General features: G+C 33.3%; 1 protein-coding gene across 1 annotated transcript in view; it reads left to right on the top strand.

Annotated features, from left to right (window-relative positions):
• LOC122716709 (glutamate receptor ionotropic, NMDA 2B-like) overlaps positions 1-13,257 on the top strand; it is a 107,917-nt gene that overhangs the window by 78,457 nt on the left and 16,203 nt on the right. The window contains exons 3-6 of the mRNA XM_043940049.1: positions 1,496-1,674; positions 2,873-3,287; positions 6,184-6,364; positions 7,413-7,551. Of these exons, the coding sequence (XP_043795984.1) occupies positions 1,496-1,674; positions 2,873-3,287; positions 6,184-6,364; positions 7,413-7,551 (914 nt within the window). The remainder of the gene's footprint in view (positions 1-1,495; positions 1,675-2,872; positions 3,288-6,183; positions 6,365-7,412; positions 7,552-13,257) is intronic.

Below are 13,257 nucleotides of genomic sequence, written 5' to 3'. Positions count from 1 at the left end.
TTGCGAAAAGAGACAAGACGAATATTCCAAGTACGGATTGATGAAAAAGCTGTGGAGAGAGGAACAGGGAGGATCTTTATAATCGCGTACTACGAAATAAGTCAGTACCAGAAAAATATAATTAATAAATGTATTATATATATATATATATATATATAATATATATATATGTATATATATATATATGTATATAAATAAATTGATGGAATTGATTGCAATTTCTGCGGGTTAATAAGAGTCGTCCTCGTGAGGAGGATCGTGAAGTGAAATTAAGAAACCGCTGGGAGGAATAATGGGAGGGGGATGGGAACGAGGACAGGAAGAAACGGGGTCAACACCGAGAGCGCATCGAGAAGTGGAGGAAGAGTTTTGTGGGACAGGTCAGGATGCGTCCATGACGGTAACGATTTCGGGTCCGCGTTCTTATCTGTTGTAACCAGCAGCTGATCGATCTGATCGAAATCATGAATAATTAATAAATATTCCAACGAAATCTTTTCCAATATTTTGGATAATAAATATTCATAGTATAATATTATCGTTGTATTATTACATCCGATGTCGCGTTTAATATTTAACGTTTAAAATGCGTTTTAAAATGTTTTGAATAGTTTTACTCCTGACTCTCCTATTCTCTTTTTATTTTTTCCTTCTTTTTCGCAAAAATAATCGATTATTTGTCTCAATATATGTATAATGAAAATGAAACACCGGCAACACCTGGATCTCGTTACGACCGCATTAAATCCAATTAGATCAGATATGCAAAATGATCGAAACTTCGTTAAATCAAATTATAAACGACGAATCTTGAATTATCTTCACCAGCGTTACGTTTACCGTAAAAATAGATCAAGAACAGAGGAAACCGTGAAGATGAACTCGTGTAACCAATAGTATAATCGATTAAGGAAGAAAGACAAGGAAAGATTATTACATCCGTTATTTCGCCATAAAAATTGCGATCGATGGAGTCTCTCTTATCTCGAGATAATAGAAAAATAGGATTCTGAATTTTTCCGCGTACGGAATAAAAAGAATAAAAAAAAGTATTTTCTCTTCCTTCGAAAATTTCGCTCGCAAAATTGATGATGTTCGAATATCGAATATCGAATTTCCGTATACGAGATCGTTTGTCACGAAAGGAAGCATTTATAAATCGCGCGATCTGCAATTGATTGGAATAATTACACCGATAACGAATCAAGAACGATAGTTGATCTTGTTCTTGGAGAAAGAACTTGTAATAATTTTTTTTTATTTTATCCCGTTTTATTAATAATACAGTTAAGGAGGATTATTTTTGCGACGCTCGATCTCGTTTCAAAAAGGAACGATGGCTCCATACGAATAATAAAAAGCTAATAAAAATTACTCTTTCTCCTTTCGAGCTGGCGCGGGGATTTAATTTTTAGAAAGCAGTGCCGCTTTTTATTGTAATTTATTCGGATGATAGACATTATTGAAGAAAAATTAAAAATCACTCGTGTTTCAGAGATCTTGAAATCGCTGTGCAACGACTTCCTCCCGAAAAACGTGTCGGCCATCTTGTACCTGATGAACTACGAGAAGTACGGGCGCAGCACGGCCAGCGCCCAATACTTTCTCCAGCTTGCCGGTTACTTGGGGATTCCGGTGATCGCGTGGAACGCGGATAACTCGGGATTGGAGAGAGTGAGTGAGATGCAAATGTGTCCTTTCCGTCCCTCGTGCTTTTCCACGGAGAAAGGAGGAGAGGGGGAGGAAAGAGCACAGCGTCGCTTTAACAAAATTGTTCTCCGATCTCGTATACTCGAAACGAGCGAAGATGGAATATAAAAGCTTTCCGCTTTCGATTTTAAGATGGAATTTCTCCCGAATTGTTGCGTTTCTCGGATATTTTTACATCGTTTCGAGTTTGTCCATTTCCTTGTTTCGTTTCATTCCCATCCGATATTATCTTTATTCGTGCGTGTATATTTTTTTAATTTTGAAGAATTTTTAGCAGTTTTATTTCTCGTTATTACTTGATTAATATTCGATATATATGGGTAAATGGTTTAATTTGCTTCGATGATTTATCACTCAATTGGATCGATTCAGAGGTTCAGTTTATATATGTAAAGGATTCATTATTTTATATATTTATATGTGAATTGAATAATCATCGTTTCCCCTTTTCGAACCGTCGCATAATGGTTCGAATAATAAGAAGCTAAATTATTCTTTCTCCTTTTGAGGAAATCTCCTTAAACAGAGATTTAATTTTTAGAAAGCAGTGCCGCTTTTTATTGTAATTCATCCGGATATATTATTAAAGAAAAATTAAAAATTCAATCAGTATAGAATAAAAATAAAAATACATAATCAAATATTTGCGAAACCCTTAAATAACCAAAATATCTACAAGGAAGATGTATTATAATTAGTTTGAAAAGCGCTTCGAATTTCACGAACATGCGATAAATCAAACCTTGAGAATTGGAAATGGTCCAATTTCAAAGAAACGAATGTTCGAACGTAAAGCTTAAACAAAGAAATTATAATTAATATGAATTACTTAACTTCAAGTTTAATTTACAAAAAGAAAGCAAGAAAACTTATTGATTTAAATTAAAATAGATATTTCGAGATGTATCCGTTATAATCGTCCATCTATACAAAAAAGAGTATTTTAAAATTTTAACATAACTGTTACACGTGGAACCAATTATTTATCGCGTTATTCGAACCACTGTGCGAACCACGTAACAAACAATTCATTTCCTCAATTAAACATTTCCCTAACTTCTTTACTTCCCCCGACTTCTAAACTTCTCCCCAGAACGTTCCCACGTCATTTTCGTGTCATTTCCTCGCGTTCGTAATTGGAGGTGGAATGGCGTCGTTGCAGAGGGCGTCGCAGAGTAATCTGCAGTTACAGCTGGCGCCATCGCTGGAGCATCAAACGGCCGCCATGCTGAGCATCCTCGAGAGGTACAAGTGGCATCAATTCAGCGTGGTCACCTCGCAGATAGCGGGCCACGACGATTTCGTGCAGGCGGTTCGCGAGAGAATATCCGAGATGCAGGACACCTTCAAGTTCACGATATTGAACGCGATCCTGGTCACAGATCCGCGCGATCTCATGGAATTGGTGAACAGCGAGTCGAGGGTGATGCTTCTGTATTCGACCAGGGAGGAGGCCATCGGGATATTGGGCGCTGCCCACGATTACAAAATCACGGGGGAGAATTACGTGTGGGTGGTGACGCAGAGCGTGATCGAGAATCTCCAGACGCCCAGCCAATTTCCAATCGGAATGTTGGGTAAGCGAAACTAGAGATTTTATTTTATATATATATATATTAAGTAAATAATAATTATTATAATATAATAATAATAATAGTTAATATATATATTAAGTAAATAATGTAATAATTGAAGAAGAAATTTTTCAGATCTGACAAAATTTTTAAATTTGAAATTTTAAATTTCCACTTCGCTTTTTCCCGCCCGTGAGATAACTCGATTATCTCGAATCGAGATGATCCCTTTCGCGAAAAGATCTCCGTTGGAGCGTGTACCATAGAACGACGTGTTTCCGTCGAAAACAGAATTCCATGAATTTATTTTCCCTTAGAAGGGTGGCGACCCAGAACGGTGGAATCTCCAGGAAGGCATCAATTCCCGATTTCCGTGATTCTTACCCTCCTCCTCCTCCTCCTTCTCGTTGAATCGCCCTTTCAATAACTCGAGGCATCGTGAAAATTCTATTCTGGAAAGAGAACCGAGGAAAAATTTCGAGTATTATTATATCGAAATTAAAAATTTCGAATATTATTATATGAATCAACGTGTTGAAAATATACCTTCATCGATCGTTTTTCTTCTCTTTCTTCTGTATCTTCTTCCATATCTCTCTGCTCATCTTGCATAAGTTCGATTTATAAAGCCGTTTAAATGCGAAATCTTTTCCATCTTTCGCACGAATAACAATTAAAGAGAGATTAAAAATTTCCTTTCAATCTTTTTCTCTCTCTTCATCTCCTTTCCACTTGATTTACATCCCCTAATACTTTTTTATGGATGTACATCTCGAGCCAATGCTCGAGTGACAGAGAGCTTCTTCAATTCAATATTTTCACGCGAAGAAGAAGAAGAAGAAGAAGAAGGAGCGAGGGACGAAAATACGAAAGGAGGAACAAAAGGGAAAAGAAAGGAAGGAGAGGATTGCTCGCAAGAGATCGAAGGAGCTGGGAATATTGACGAGTATTCCGCCAATTTTTTACCCGCGTCCTATTTGTACCTGCGAACTCATCGATTTCCAAAGCTTTCTCCCCCGCAGCTAACGCGCGCACAGGGATATCGTGTATCGTCGATATCGAAGCCAGAGAATGGAAACGGAGGAGCTCAATCTCTAGATGTGAATAAAATATTCGAGGGGAGGAATTTGTTTTGGAAATATGACTTTTCGAGATAAAAAGGAAAAGAAGGGAAATTCTTTAAAGCTAATGGAATTAACGAAATCATCGTGTCGATATTTTCTATTAATGTAATTTTTGGTAGAAAGCTGTAATTCGTAAATTCTCATGATGATTTAAATAATCTTTCACAACATTAATGTTACGTTTATATGTAAATTATAATACTATGTCAAAGGGAGGAAGAAAACAAGTTTAAGTTTCTCCAGAGTATTTTTGAATACTCGATCAACGAGATTGTTTCGGGAAGAATTTTAATTATTAATATTTTAACTATTATATTTTAATAACATTTTAATTATTAATATTAAGTATTATATAAATTATAACATTACATCAAAGAAAGGAAGAAAACAAGTTTAAGTTTTTCGAGGGTATTTTTGAATGTTTGAATACTCGATCAACGAGAATACTCGATTATTTCAGGAAGAATTTTAATTATTAATATTTTAATTATTAATATTACATAAATTATAATACTACATCAAAGGGAGGAAGAAAACAAGTTTAAATTTTTCGAGGGTATTTTTGAATGTTTGAATACTCGATCAACAAGAATACTCGATTGTTTCGGGAAAAATTTTAATTATTAATATTAAGTATTATATACATTATTATATATATATAAATTATAATACTACATCAAAGGGAGGAATAGAATACAATAAAATTTAAGTTTCTTTTAAGGGTATTTTTGAATACTCGATCAACGAGAATATTCGATTGTTTCAGGAAGAATTTTAATTATTAATACTTTAATTATTAATATTAAATATTATATAAATTATAATACTACATCAAAGGAAGAAAGAAAACAAGTTTAAGTTTCTCCAAAGTATTTTTGAATACTCGATTAACGAGAATATTCAATTGTTTCAGGAAGAATTTTAATTATTAATATTTTAATTATTAATATTACAATAATAAATTATAATACTACATCAAAGGGAGGAATAGAAAACAACAAAGTTTAAGTTTCTCTTAAGAGTATTTTTGAATACTCGATCAACGAGAATACTCGATTGTTTCAAGAAGAATTTTAATTATTAATATTTTAATTATTAATATTACATAAATTATAATACTACATCAAAGGGAGGAAGAAAACAAGTTTAAATTTTTCGAGGGTATTTTTGAATGTTTGAATACTCGATAAACGAGAATACTCGATTGTTTCAAGAAGAAATTTAATTATTAATACTTCAATAATATTTTAATTATTAACCCTTTGCTCTCCAATGATAACTCTCTATCACCACTGGGATTGTTGCGTCAACTTGAACGGCGACAATATTTATTTATATTTGATTCTTTTATATCATAAATAGATTCCTAAATCCTTTATGTATAATCTTATGAGATATAATCTTATCTTATGGTAATCTTATGAGGCCACCGAATACATCTGAGTCTGGAATTGCTGGTTCGACCGAGCGAAACAGAGCTGGAATGCAAAGGGTTAATATCAAGTATTACATAAATTATAACACTACATCAAAGGGAGGAATAGAAAACGACAAAGTTTAAGTTCCTCTTAAAGGTATTTTTGAATACCCGATCAACGAGAATACTCGATTGTTTCGGGAAGAATTTTAATTAAATCCATTGGAGCGAATTCCTGTCCAATGGGCCGACCTGTCCTTCCTTATTTTCCCCCTCAGCTTCCATTCACCGAATGCAATTCCACTTGTGAAAACTGTTCTCGAACGAATGTATCTCCTTTCCCCTTTTGATTGTTCAGGTGTGCATTTCGACACGAGCACGGAAAGTCTGGTGAACGAGATCACGACAGCCGTGAAAGTTTACGCGAACGGGGCCGAGAATTTCTTGAACGACCCGGCGAACAAGGATCACACTCTGAACACCAAGCTGAGCTGCGAGGGAAGGGAATCCCGGTGGAACACCGGGGATCTGTTTTTCAAGTAAGACAAACGGATCTCGATCGATCCTCTCGATAGATTTTCAAAAAAAAAAAAAAAAAAAAAAAAAAAGGAAGGGAAAGGAAAAAGAATTCGATCGAAATTTGAAAATTTGATGATACGAAGGTAGCGAGTGATAGTGAAAATTTATATATTCGATCGATTAAATTAGATTGGAAGATATGATAATCGCGTAACATTTTGATAAATCGAGTTAATATTGGTTAGAAATTATAATTCTCCCTTTGTCTATTGTTTGTCCGAGTCACGATTCGATTAATCGATGAATTTATCGAAGATAAATTCTGCGATTCACGGTCAAAGAGAGGAAGGAAACGACAAGTTTAAGTTTCTCGAGGGTATTTTTGAATATTCGATCAACGAGAATACTCGATTGTTTCGGGAAAAATTTTAATTATTAATATTTTAATTATATTTTAATTATTAATATTAAGTATTATATAAATTGTACATGAAAGGGAGGAAGAAAACAAGTTTAAGTTTCTCTAGGGTATTTTTGAATGTTTGAATACTCGATTTCGATGCGAATAAAATCAAAATTACAGAGGGATAGGATGTGAATAAATTGATTAAATTCTTGCAAATTCTTGAAATTATACATTTTTCAAAACGAATTTGTTTCGAAATAATTTCCTTGAATTATTATATTATCCTTGAATTATTCATAGGGGAAAAGTACAATATAAGTAAATCGTGCGATCAACATTTATTTGATCAAAAGATTAGAGGATCTTCGAAATGGAATTATTCATAAGGAAATAGTATAATATAATAGTATTAACTTAAATAATACGAATACAATAAATATAATATAAGTAAATTCATCTGATCGAGAGATTAGAGGATGTTTGAATGGAATTATTCGTAAGAAAGAAACATCTAAACATCTAAACTGCATCCTTTATAATGAAAATTCTAAAATTTCTGTTCCCTTCTTACGAAAGGAAAATTCTGGAAAATTCTGGAAAATTCTGGATATAATTTGATGAAAACTATATTCAAAGGAGAATGGCATTTCCTCTCGGTCCAGGTACTTGAAGAACGTGTCCGTGGAGGGGGACCAGGGGAAGCCTAACGTCGAATTCACCCAAGATGGCGTTCTGAAGTCGGCCGAACTGAAAATCATGAATCTTCGTCCCGGGTTGAGCAAACAACTTGTTTGGGAGGAGGTGAGTGAAGGAAAACGAAAAAACATCTCCATCCTTTCTCGCCATCCACGGAATTATTCCCGTCCTTGCACGAGTTTTTCGCGTAGATCAGCGAAACGAAAGCAAAACGTGGAAACCGAACGACTGCGGGAGAGCAAAGAATCCAAGTTGAAAAATATTAGTTTCTCTTAAAGGGAATTTGGGAAGGGAAATAAAAATTGAGAAAAAAGAACTCGAATTCCGACATTGGAAGAAAGGAAATTTAGAGAGACTTCATTGTTACGAAGAATCCTTTCTCTTCACTTTCTATATTATACATCATCGTGATCATCCTATTCTATTTTGTTTATTCAATTTACATTGCTCGACGATGATTTATTCTGCTTGTAATCTCCTTTAAAAATATTCAACCCAAGGCAGAAAACGAAAAAGAATTCGATCCTTGCTCGTACGAACACGATACACCCTCGTTTCCCTGTGCAATTCAATCTATCACAATTGCGCTTGAAAATTCATTCTTCCCAATAACGAAAACGCTTAACTGTCGATCGATCAAATATATGCTCGAATATGCTCGAGGACGATCATATAACACGATTTAAGAAATTGAAATCGAAAGTCGAAGCGTAACACTCTCTTCGATCGAATCTCCCCTCGTTAAGAACGAGGTTCCATCGATCTTAATGAGAATTTAAACAATTTATTCCTAAACATCTTTATTCCTTTAAACATGCATTCACGAAGATCCCGTGAATCGATGCGACAAACCGTTTCGATAACAAGGGGGGGGGGGGGGGTAGGAGAGAGGGGATCACGTCAAAATATTATTACACGCTGGTTTGGATTCACGAAGGGGATTTCACAGAGGGGAAAGTTCGTTTTCTAATGGATGCATTTGACGTTTAATTAACGTCCGGCTTCCTATTGATCGAGAGCATACGCCCCGTATCGATTCTCGATTCGCGCGTTTTCGCGGGTTCACGCGCCAATTGTCATTCCCGTTACGATATAATGACATTCCCGATGCAAAGAGGATCCTGAATTGAAGCTCGAGTTTCGATCGAGGCGCTTTGGCGCGACATTAACGGAGATAGTACGAGTCTCTATCGTTTTTTAGAAAATTTTCCATTCCATTTTCCTTTCGTTTGAATAGATTTAGATAGTAGAAATTGATAGTTAATAAGTAGATTTTACATCTTTCAGAAGTGTAGAAATTTTTCACGTTTCCAGTTTGAAGTAGATTTAGGGGATGGTAGGAATCGATCGATTTGTGTAATAAATAGATTTTAGATCTTTCAAAAATGTAAAAGTTTTTCATCTTTCCAATTTGATTAGATTTAGAGGATAGTAAAAATTGATAGATAATAAATAGATTTTTCAAAAGTGTAAAAGTTTCTCACCTTTCCAGTTTGACTAGATTTAGGGGATGGTAGGAATCGATCGATTTGTGTAATAAATAGATTTTAGATCTTTCAAAAGTGTAAAAGTTTTTCATCTTTCCAATTTGATTATATTTAGAGGATAGTAAAAATTGATAGATAATAAATAGATTTTTCAAAAGTGTAAAAGTTTTTCATCTTTCCAATTTGACTAGATCTTAGAAGATAGTAGGAATCTTTGGATTTTGGTTTGATTTGTGTAATAAATAGATTTTACATCTTTCAGAAGTGTAAAAGTTTCTCACCTTTCCAGTTTGACTAGATTTAGGGGATGGTAGGAATCGATCGATTTATGTAATAAATAGATTTTAGATCTTTCGAAAATGTAAAAGTTTTTCATCTTTCCAATTTGATTAGATTTAGAGGATAGTAAAAATTGATAGATAATAAATAGATTTTTCAAAAGTGTAAAAGTTTCTCACCTTTCCAGTTTGACTAGATTTAGGGGATAGTAGGAATCGATTGATTTGTGTAACAAATAGATTTTAGATCTTTCGAAAATGTAAAAGTTTTTCATCTTTCCAATTTGATTAGATCTTAGAAGATAGTAGGAATCTTTGGATTTTGGTTTGATTTGTGTAATAAATAATTTTGGATTTTGATTTGTGTAAGAAATAGATTTTACATCTTTCAGAAGTTTTTCATTTTTCATTTAACTAAATTTAGGAGATAGTAGCAATCGATTGATTTGTGTAATAAATAGATTTTAGATCTTTCAAAAGTGTAAAAGTTTTTCATCTTTCCAATTTGATTAGATTTAGAGGATAGTAAAAATTGATAGATAATAAATAGATTTTTCAAAAGTGTAAAAGTTTCTCACCTTTCCAGTTTGACTAGATTTAGGGAATAGTAGAAATTGATAGATAATAAATAGATTTTATATCTTTCAGAAGTGTAAAAGTTTTTCATCTTTCCAATTTGACTAGATCTTAGAAGATAGTGAGAATCTTTGGATTTTGGTTTGATTTGTGTAATAAATAATTTTGGATTTTGATTTGTGTAATAAATAGATTTTAAATCTTTCAAAAAAGTTTTTCATCTTTCCAATTTGATTAGATTTAGAGGATAGTAAAAATTGATAGATAATAAATAGATTTTTCAAAAGTGTAAAAGTTTCTCACCTTTCCAGTTTGACTAGATTTAGGGAATAGTAAAAATTGATCGATAATAAATAGATTTTATATCTTTCAGAAGTGTAAAAGTTTTTCATCTTTCCAATTTGACTAGATCTAGAAGATAGTAGGAATCTTTGGATTGATTTGTGTAATAAATAGATTTTAGATCTTTCAGAAATATAAAAGTTTTTCACCTTTCGTTTGACTAGATTTAGAGGATAGTAGGAATCGATCGATTTGTGTAATAAATAGATTTTAGATCTTTCAGAAGTATAGAAGCTTTTCACCTTTCCAATTTGACTAAATTTAGAGGATAGTAGAAATTGATAGATAATAAATAGATTTTACATTTTTCAAAAGTGTAAAAGTTTTTCACCTTTCCAGTTTGACTAAATTTAGAGGATAGTAGAAATTGATAGATAATAAATAAATTTTACATTTTTCAAAAGTGTAAAAGTTTTTCATCTTTCGTTTGACTAGAGGATAGTAAAAATTGATCGATTGTGTAATAAACAGATTTGGGTTTAGAGCATTCACGCGCCAATTGTCATTACGATATAATGATATTCCCGATGCAAAGAGGATTCTAAATTAAAGCTCGAATTTCGATCGAGGTGCTTTAACGCGACATTAACGAGCAACCTCTAGAAAATTTTTTATTTTTCGAAAAATTATTACGCCTTTTAGAAAATTTTTTACTACTTTCTTTTGATTTAGAAGAGAATAGAAATTGATCGATTTGCGTAATAAATAGATTTTACATCTTTCAGAAGTATAAAAGTTTTTCACTTTTCCAGTTTGACTAGATTTAAGAGATAGTAGAAATTGATAGATAATAAATAGATTTTACATCTTTCAGAAGTGTAAAAGTTTTTCACCTTTCCAATTTGACTAGATTTAAAGGATAGTAAGAATTGATCGATAAATAGATTTTACATCTTTCAGAAATTTTTCACCTTTCCAGTTTGACTAGATTTAAAGAACAGCAGATATCGATCGATCTGCGCAATAAATAAATTTTACATTCTTTCAGAAGAAAAATCCTGGAAGACTCTCGATTCGATTTAAATCTCGACGAAAAACTCGCATCTCCAATATCGTCTTTCATTCGTTCACGAACGAATGAGCGAGTGAACAATTGACGAATTCATCTTCGAGCGCCACCACCACTATATTCAAAAATCTCGAACGCTTCGCCGCCAAGCTTTTCTCCGTCCACGTCCGACAATCGAGCATCCCATCCGCACGTTTCGAGCAGAGTTTAATATTCGAAACGCGCCCTCGATTCCCCTCCACCTTTGCCAAACACGACTTCCTCTGCCCGTCAAAGCTCGCGAAGCAATAGCTGTTCGCGGGGGGTCGGCTTCGGCCCGTGTTTTTCGGATCGGCCGAGATTAAGAAAATCTCTCGCGCTTTCGGGGACATGGAAAGGATAATCCTAAGGTGGAACGTGGCAGTGAAAGGACTGCTCCTCGTAATTCTCTCGCGTTTAGATGAAGCTCCTATTTTTGGGCGAGGTTTGTCGAAAGACCAAGTTTGAATTTTTTTTTTTTTTTTTTTTTTTTTTTTTTTTTTTTTTTTTTTTTTTTTTTTTTGGTTTTGGATCGAAATCGTGCTCGAAAAACTCATAGATTGCTTCGAAGAAAATTGTTATCTTGGATTGTTATCTTGGATTGTGTATAGTGTGTTTAGTTATTGGTAAGTGATAGGGGTTTTGTTTGTATTTTTTTAATTCGTTGGTAAACAAATGAGTGTGTAGAAACTGCTCGACAATTTTTCTTTCTTTGCACTTTCTCACTTTTTTTTCTCTCACTTTTTCTTCGTGTCTCTTCTCTATTTTCACGGTTGCGCAATTTATTTCTCGCGACCGGATCGTTTTCTGAAGTAGCGTTCAACCGTGCGTGCAAACGTGTACGTTTGCCATGGGTATAATTTTCATTTCTCTTGGAAATTTAATCGTCAGATTTATCGCGCCGATTTCGCCTCCTTTCTCTTCGCCTTGCATAAACTTTGAATTCTCTCGTTTCGCGCCTTTTTGACAATCGACTCTCGGCGAGGATTAGGAAATCGTTTCGCTTCTTTTTCCTCCGTTTTTTTCGTTCGCATTCGCCATTTCCTCCTCGCGTTCATCAAGTGTTTCAACCTCGTGGAAATTTTCTTCTTCTCGAGTACCCGTCGAGCGAAAAAGTATTTCGAGTATTTTATTTTTTAATTTTAATCTCGATTACACGAAATATGATCATGAAATTTCCAGAAATTTCGTGGAAATTCTCGAGTTATTCGTCCTCTACACGAGCAAAATTATTTCGAGTTTCTGTCTTTTAATTTTAATTTTGATTATACAACATGATCACAAATTTCCAGAAATTTTATGGAAATTCTCTTTTTCTCGTGTATTCGTCGTCATTTGTACGAGCAAAGGTATTTCGAGTTTATTTTATTTTCAATATTTTCAAAAAATTGTCCCGTGGAATTTTTCTTAAACAGAGAAACACTCGAACCGACTTCACATTTCTCGTTCACAGTTCTTAATTCTTCAAACCCTTGCGATACAAAATTATTGTTTAAAAATTACTTCTCGTTTACTTTCTCGTATTAAATCGTATTCGATTCTCTTTTATCCCCAAATTTTCTCTTGCTTTCTCTCACTTTTTCGAATCACTTTTCGGATTTTTATCTTCTAATTTCAATTTCGATTACACGAAATATTTTTAATATTTCGAACTTATTTTAATATTCATACGTAATACGATCGCACAAATTTTCAAAAAATTGATTTGTGAAATTTTTTTTAAATAGAGAAACACTCGAATAGATTTCACATTTCACGTTCACAATTCTTAATTCTTGCGATGCGAAATTATTATTTTATCAAAATTAACGTGAAACTTCTCGTTTATTTTTCTTTTTTTTTTTTCATATTAAATACTCAATCGATTTTCTTTTATCTCCAAATTTTCTCTCGCTTTCGTACCTTCTCTCACTTCTTCGGATCACTTTTCGAGTTTTTATCTTTTTTTTATCTAATTTTAATTTAGATTACACGAAATGTTTTTAATATTTCGAACTTATTTTAATTTCAATATTCGTAACGATCGCACAAATTTCCAAAAAATTGTTTCGTAGAATTTTTTTTAAATAAAGAAACACTCGAATAGATTTCACATTTCTTA

Source organism: Apis laboriosa, unplaced genomic scaffold (assembly GCF_014066325.1).
Source record: "Apis laboriosa isolate Shangri-la unplaced genomic scaffold, ASM1406632v1 scaffold47_cov149, whole genome shotgun sequence".
In the NCBI taxonomy this organism is placed as follows: Eukaryota; Metazoa; Arthropoda; class Insecta; order Hymenoptera; family Apidae; genus Apis; species Apis laboriosa.
Note: the sequence above shows the minus strand (reverse complement) of the source record. Positions and strands in the feature narration are given on the sequence as shown.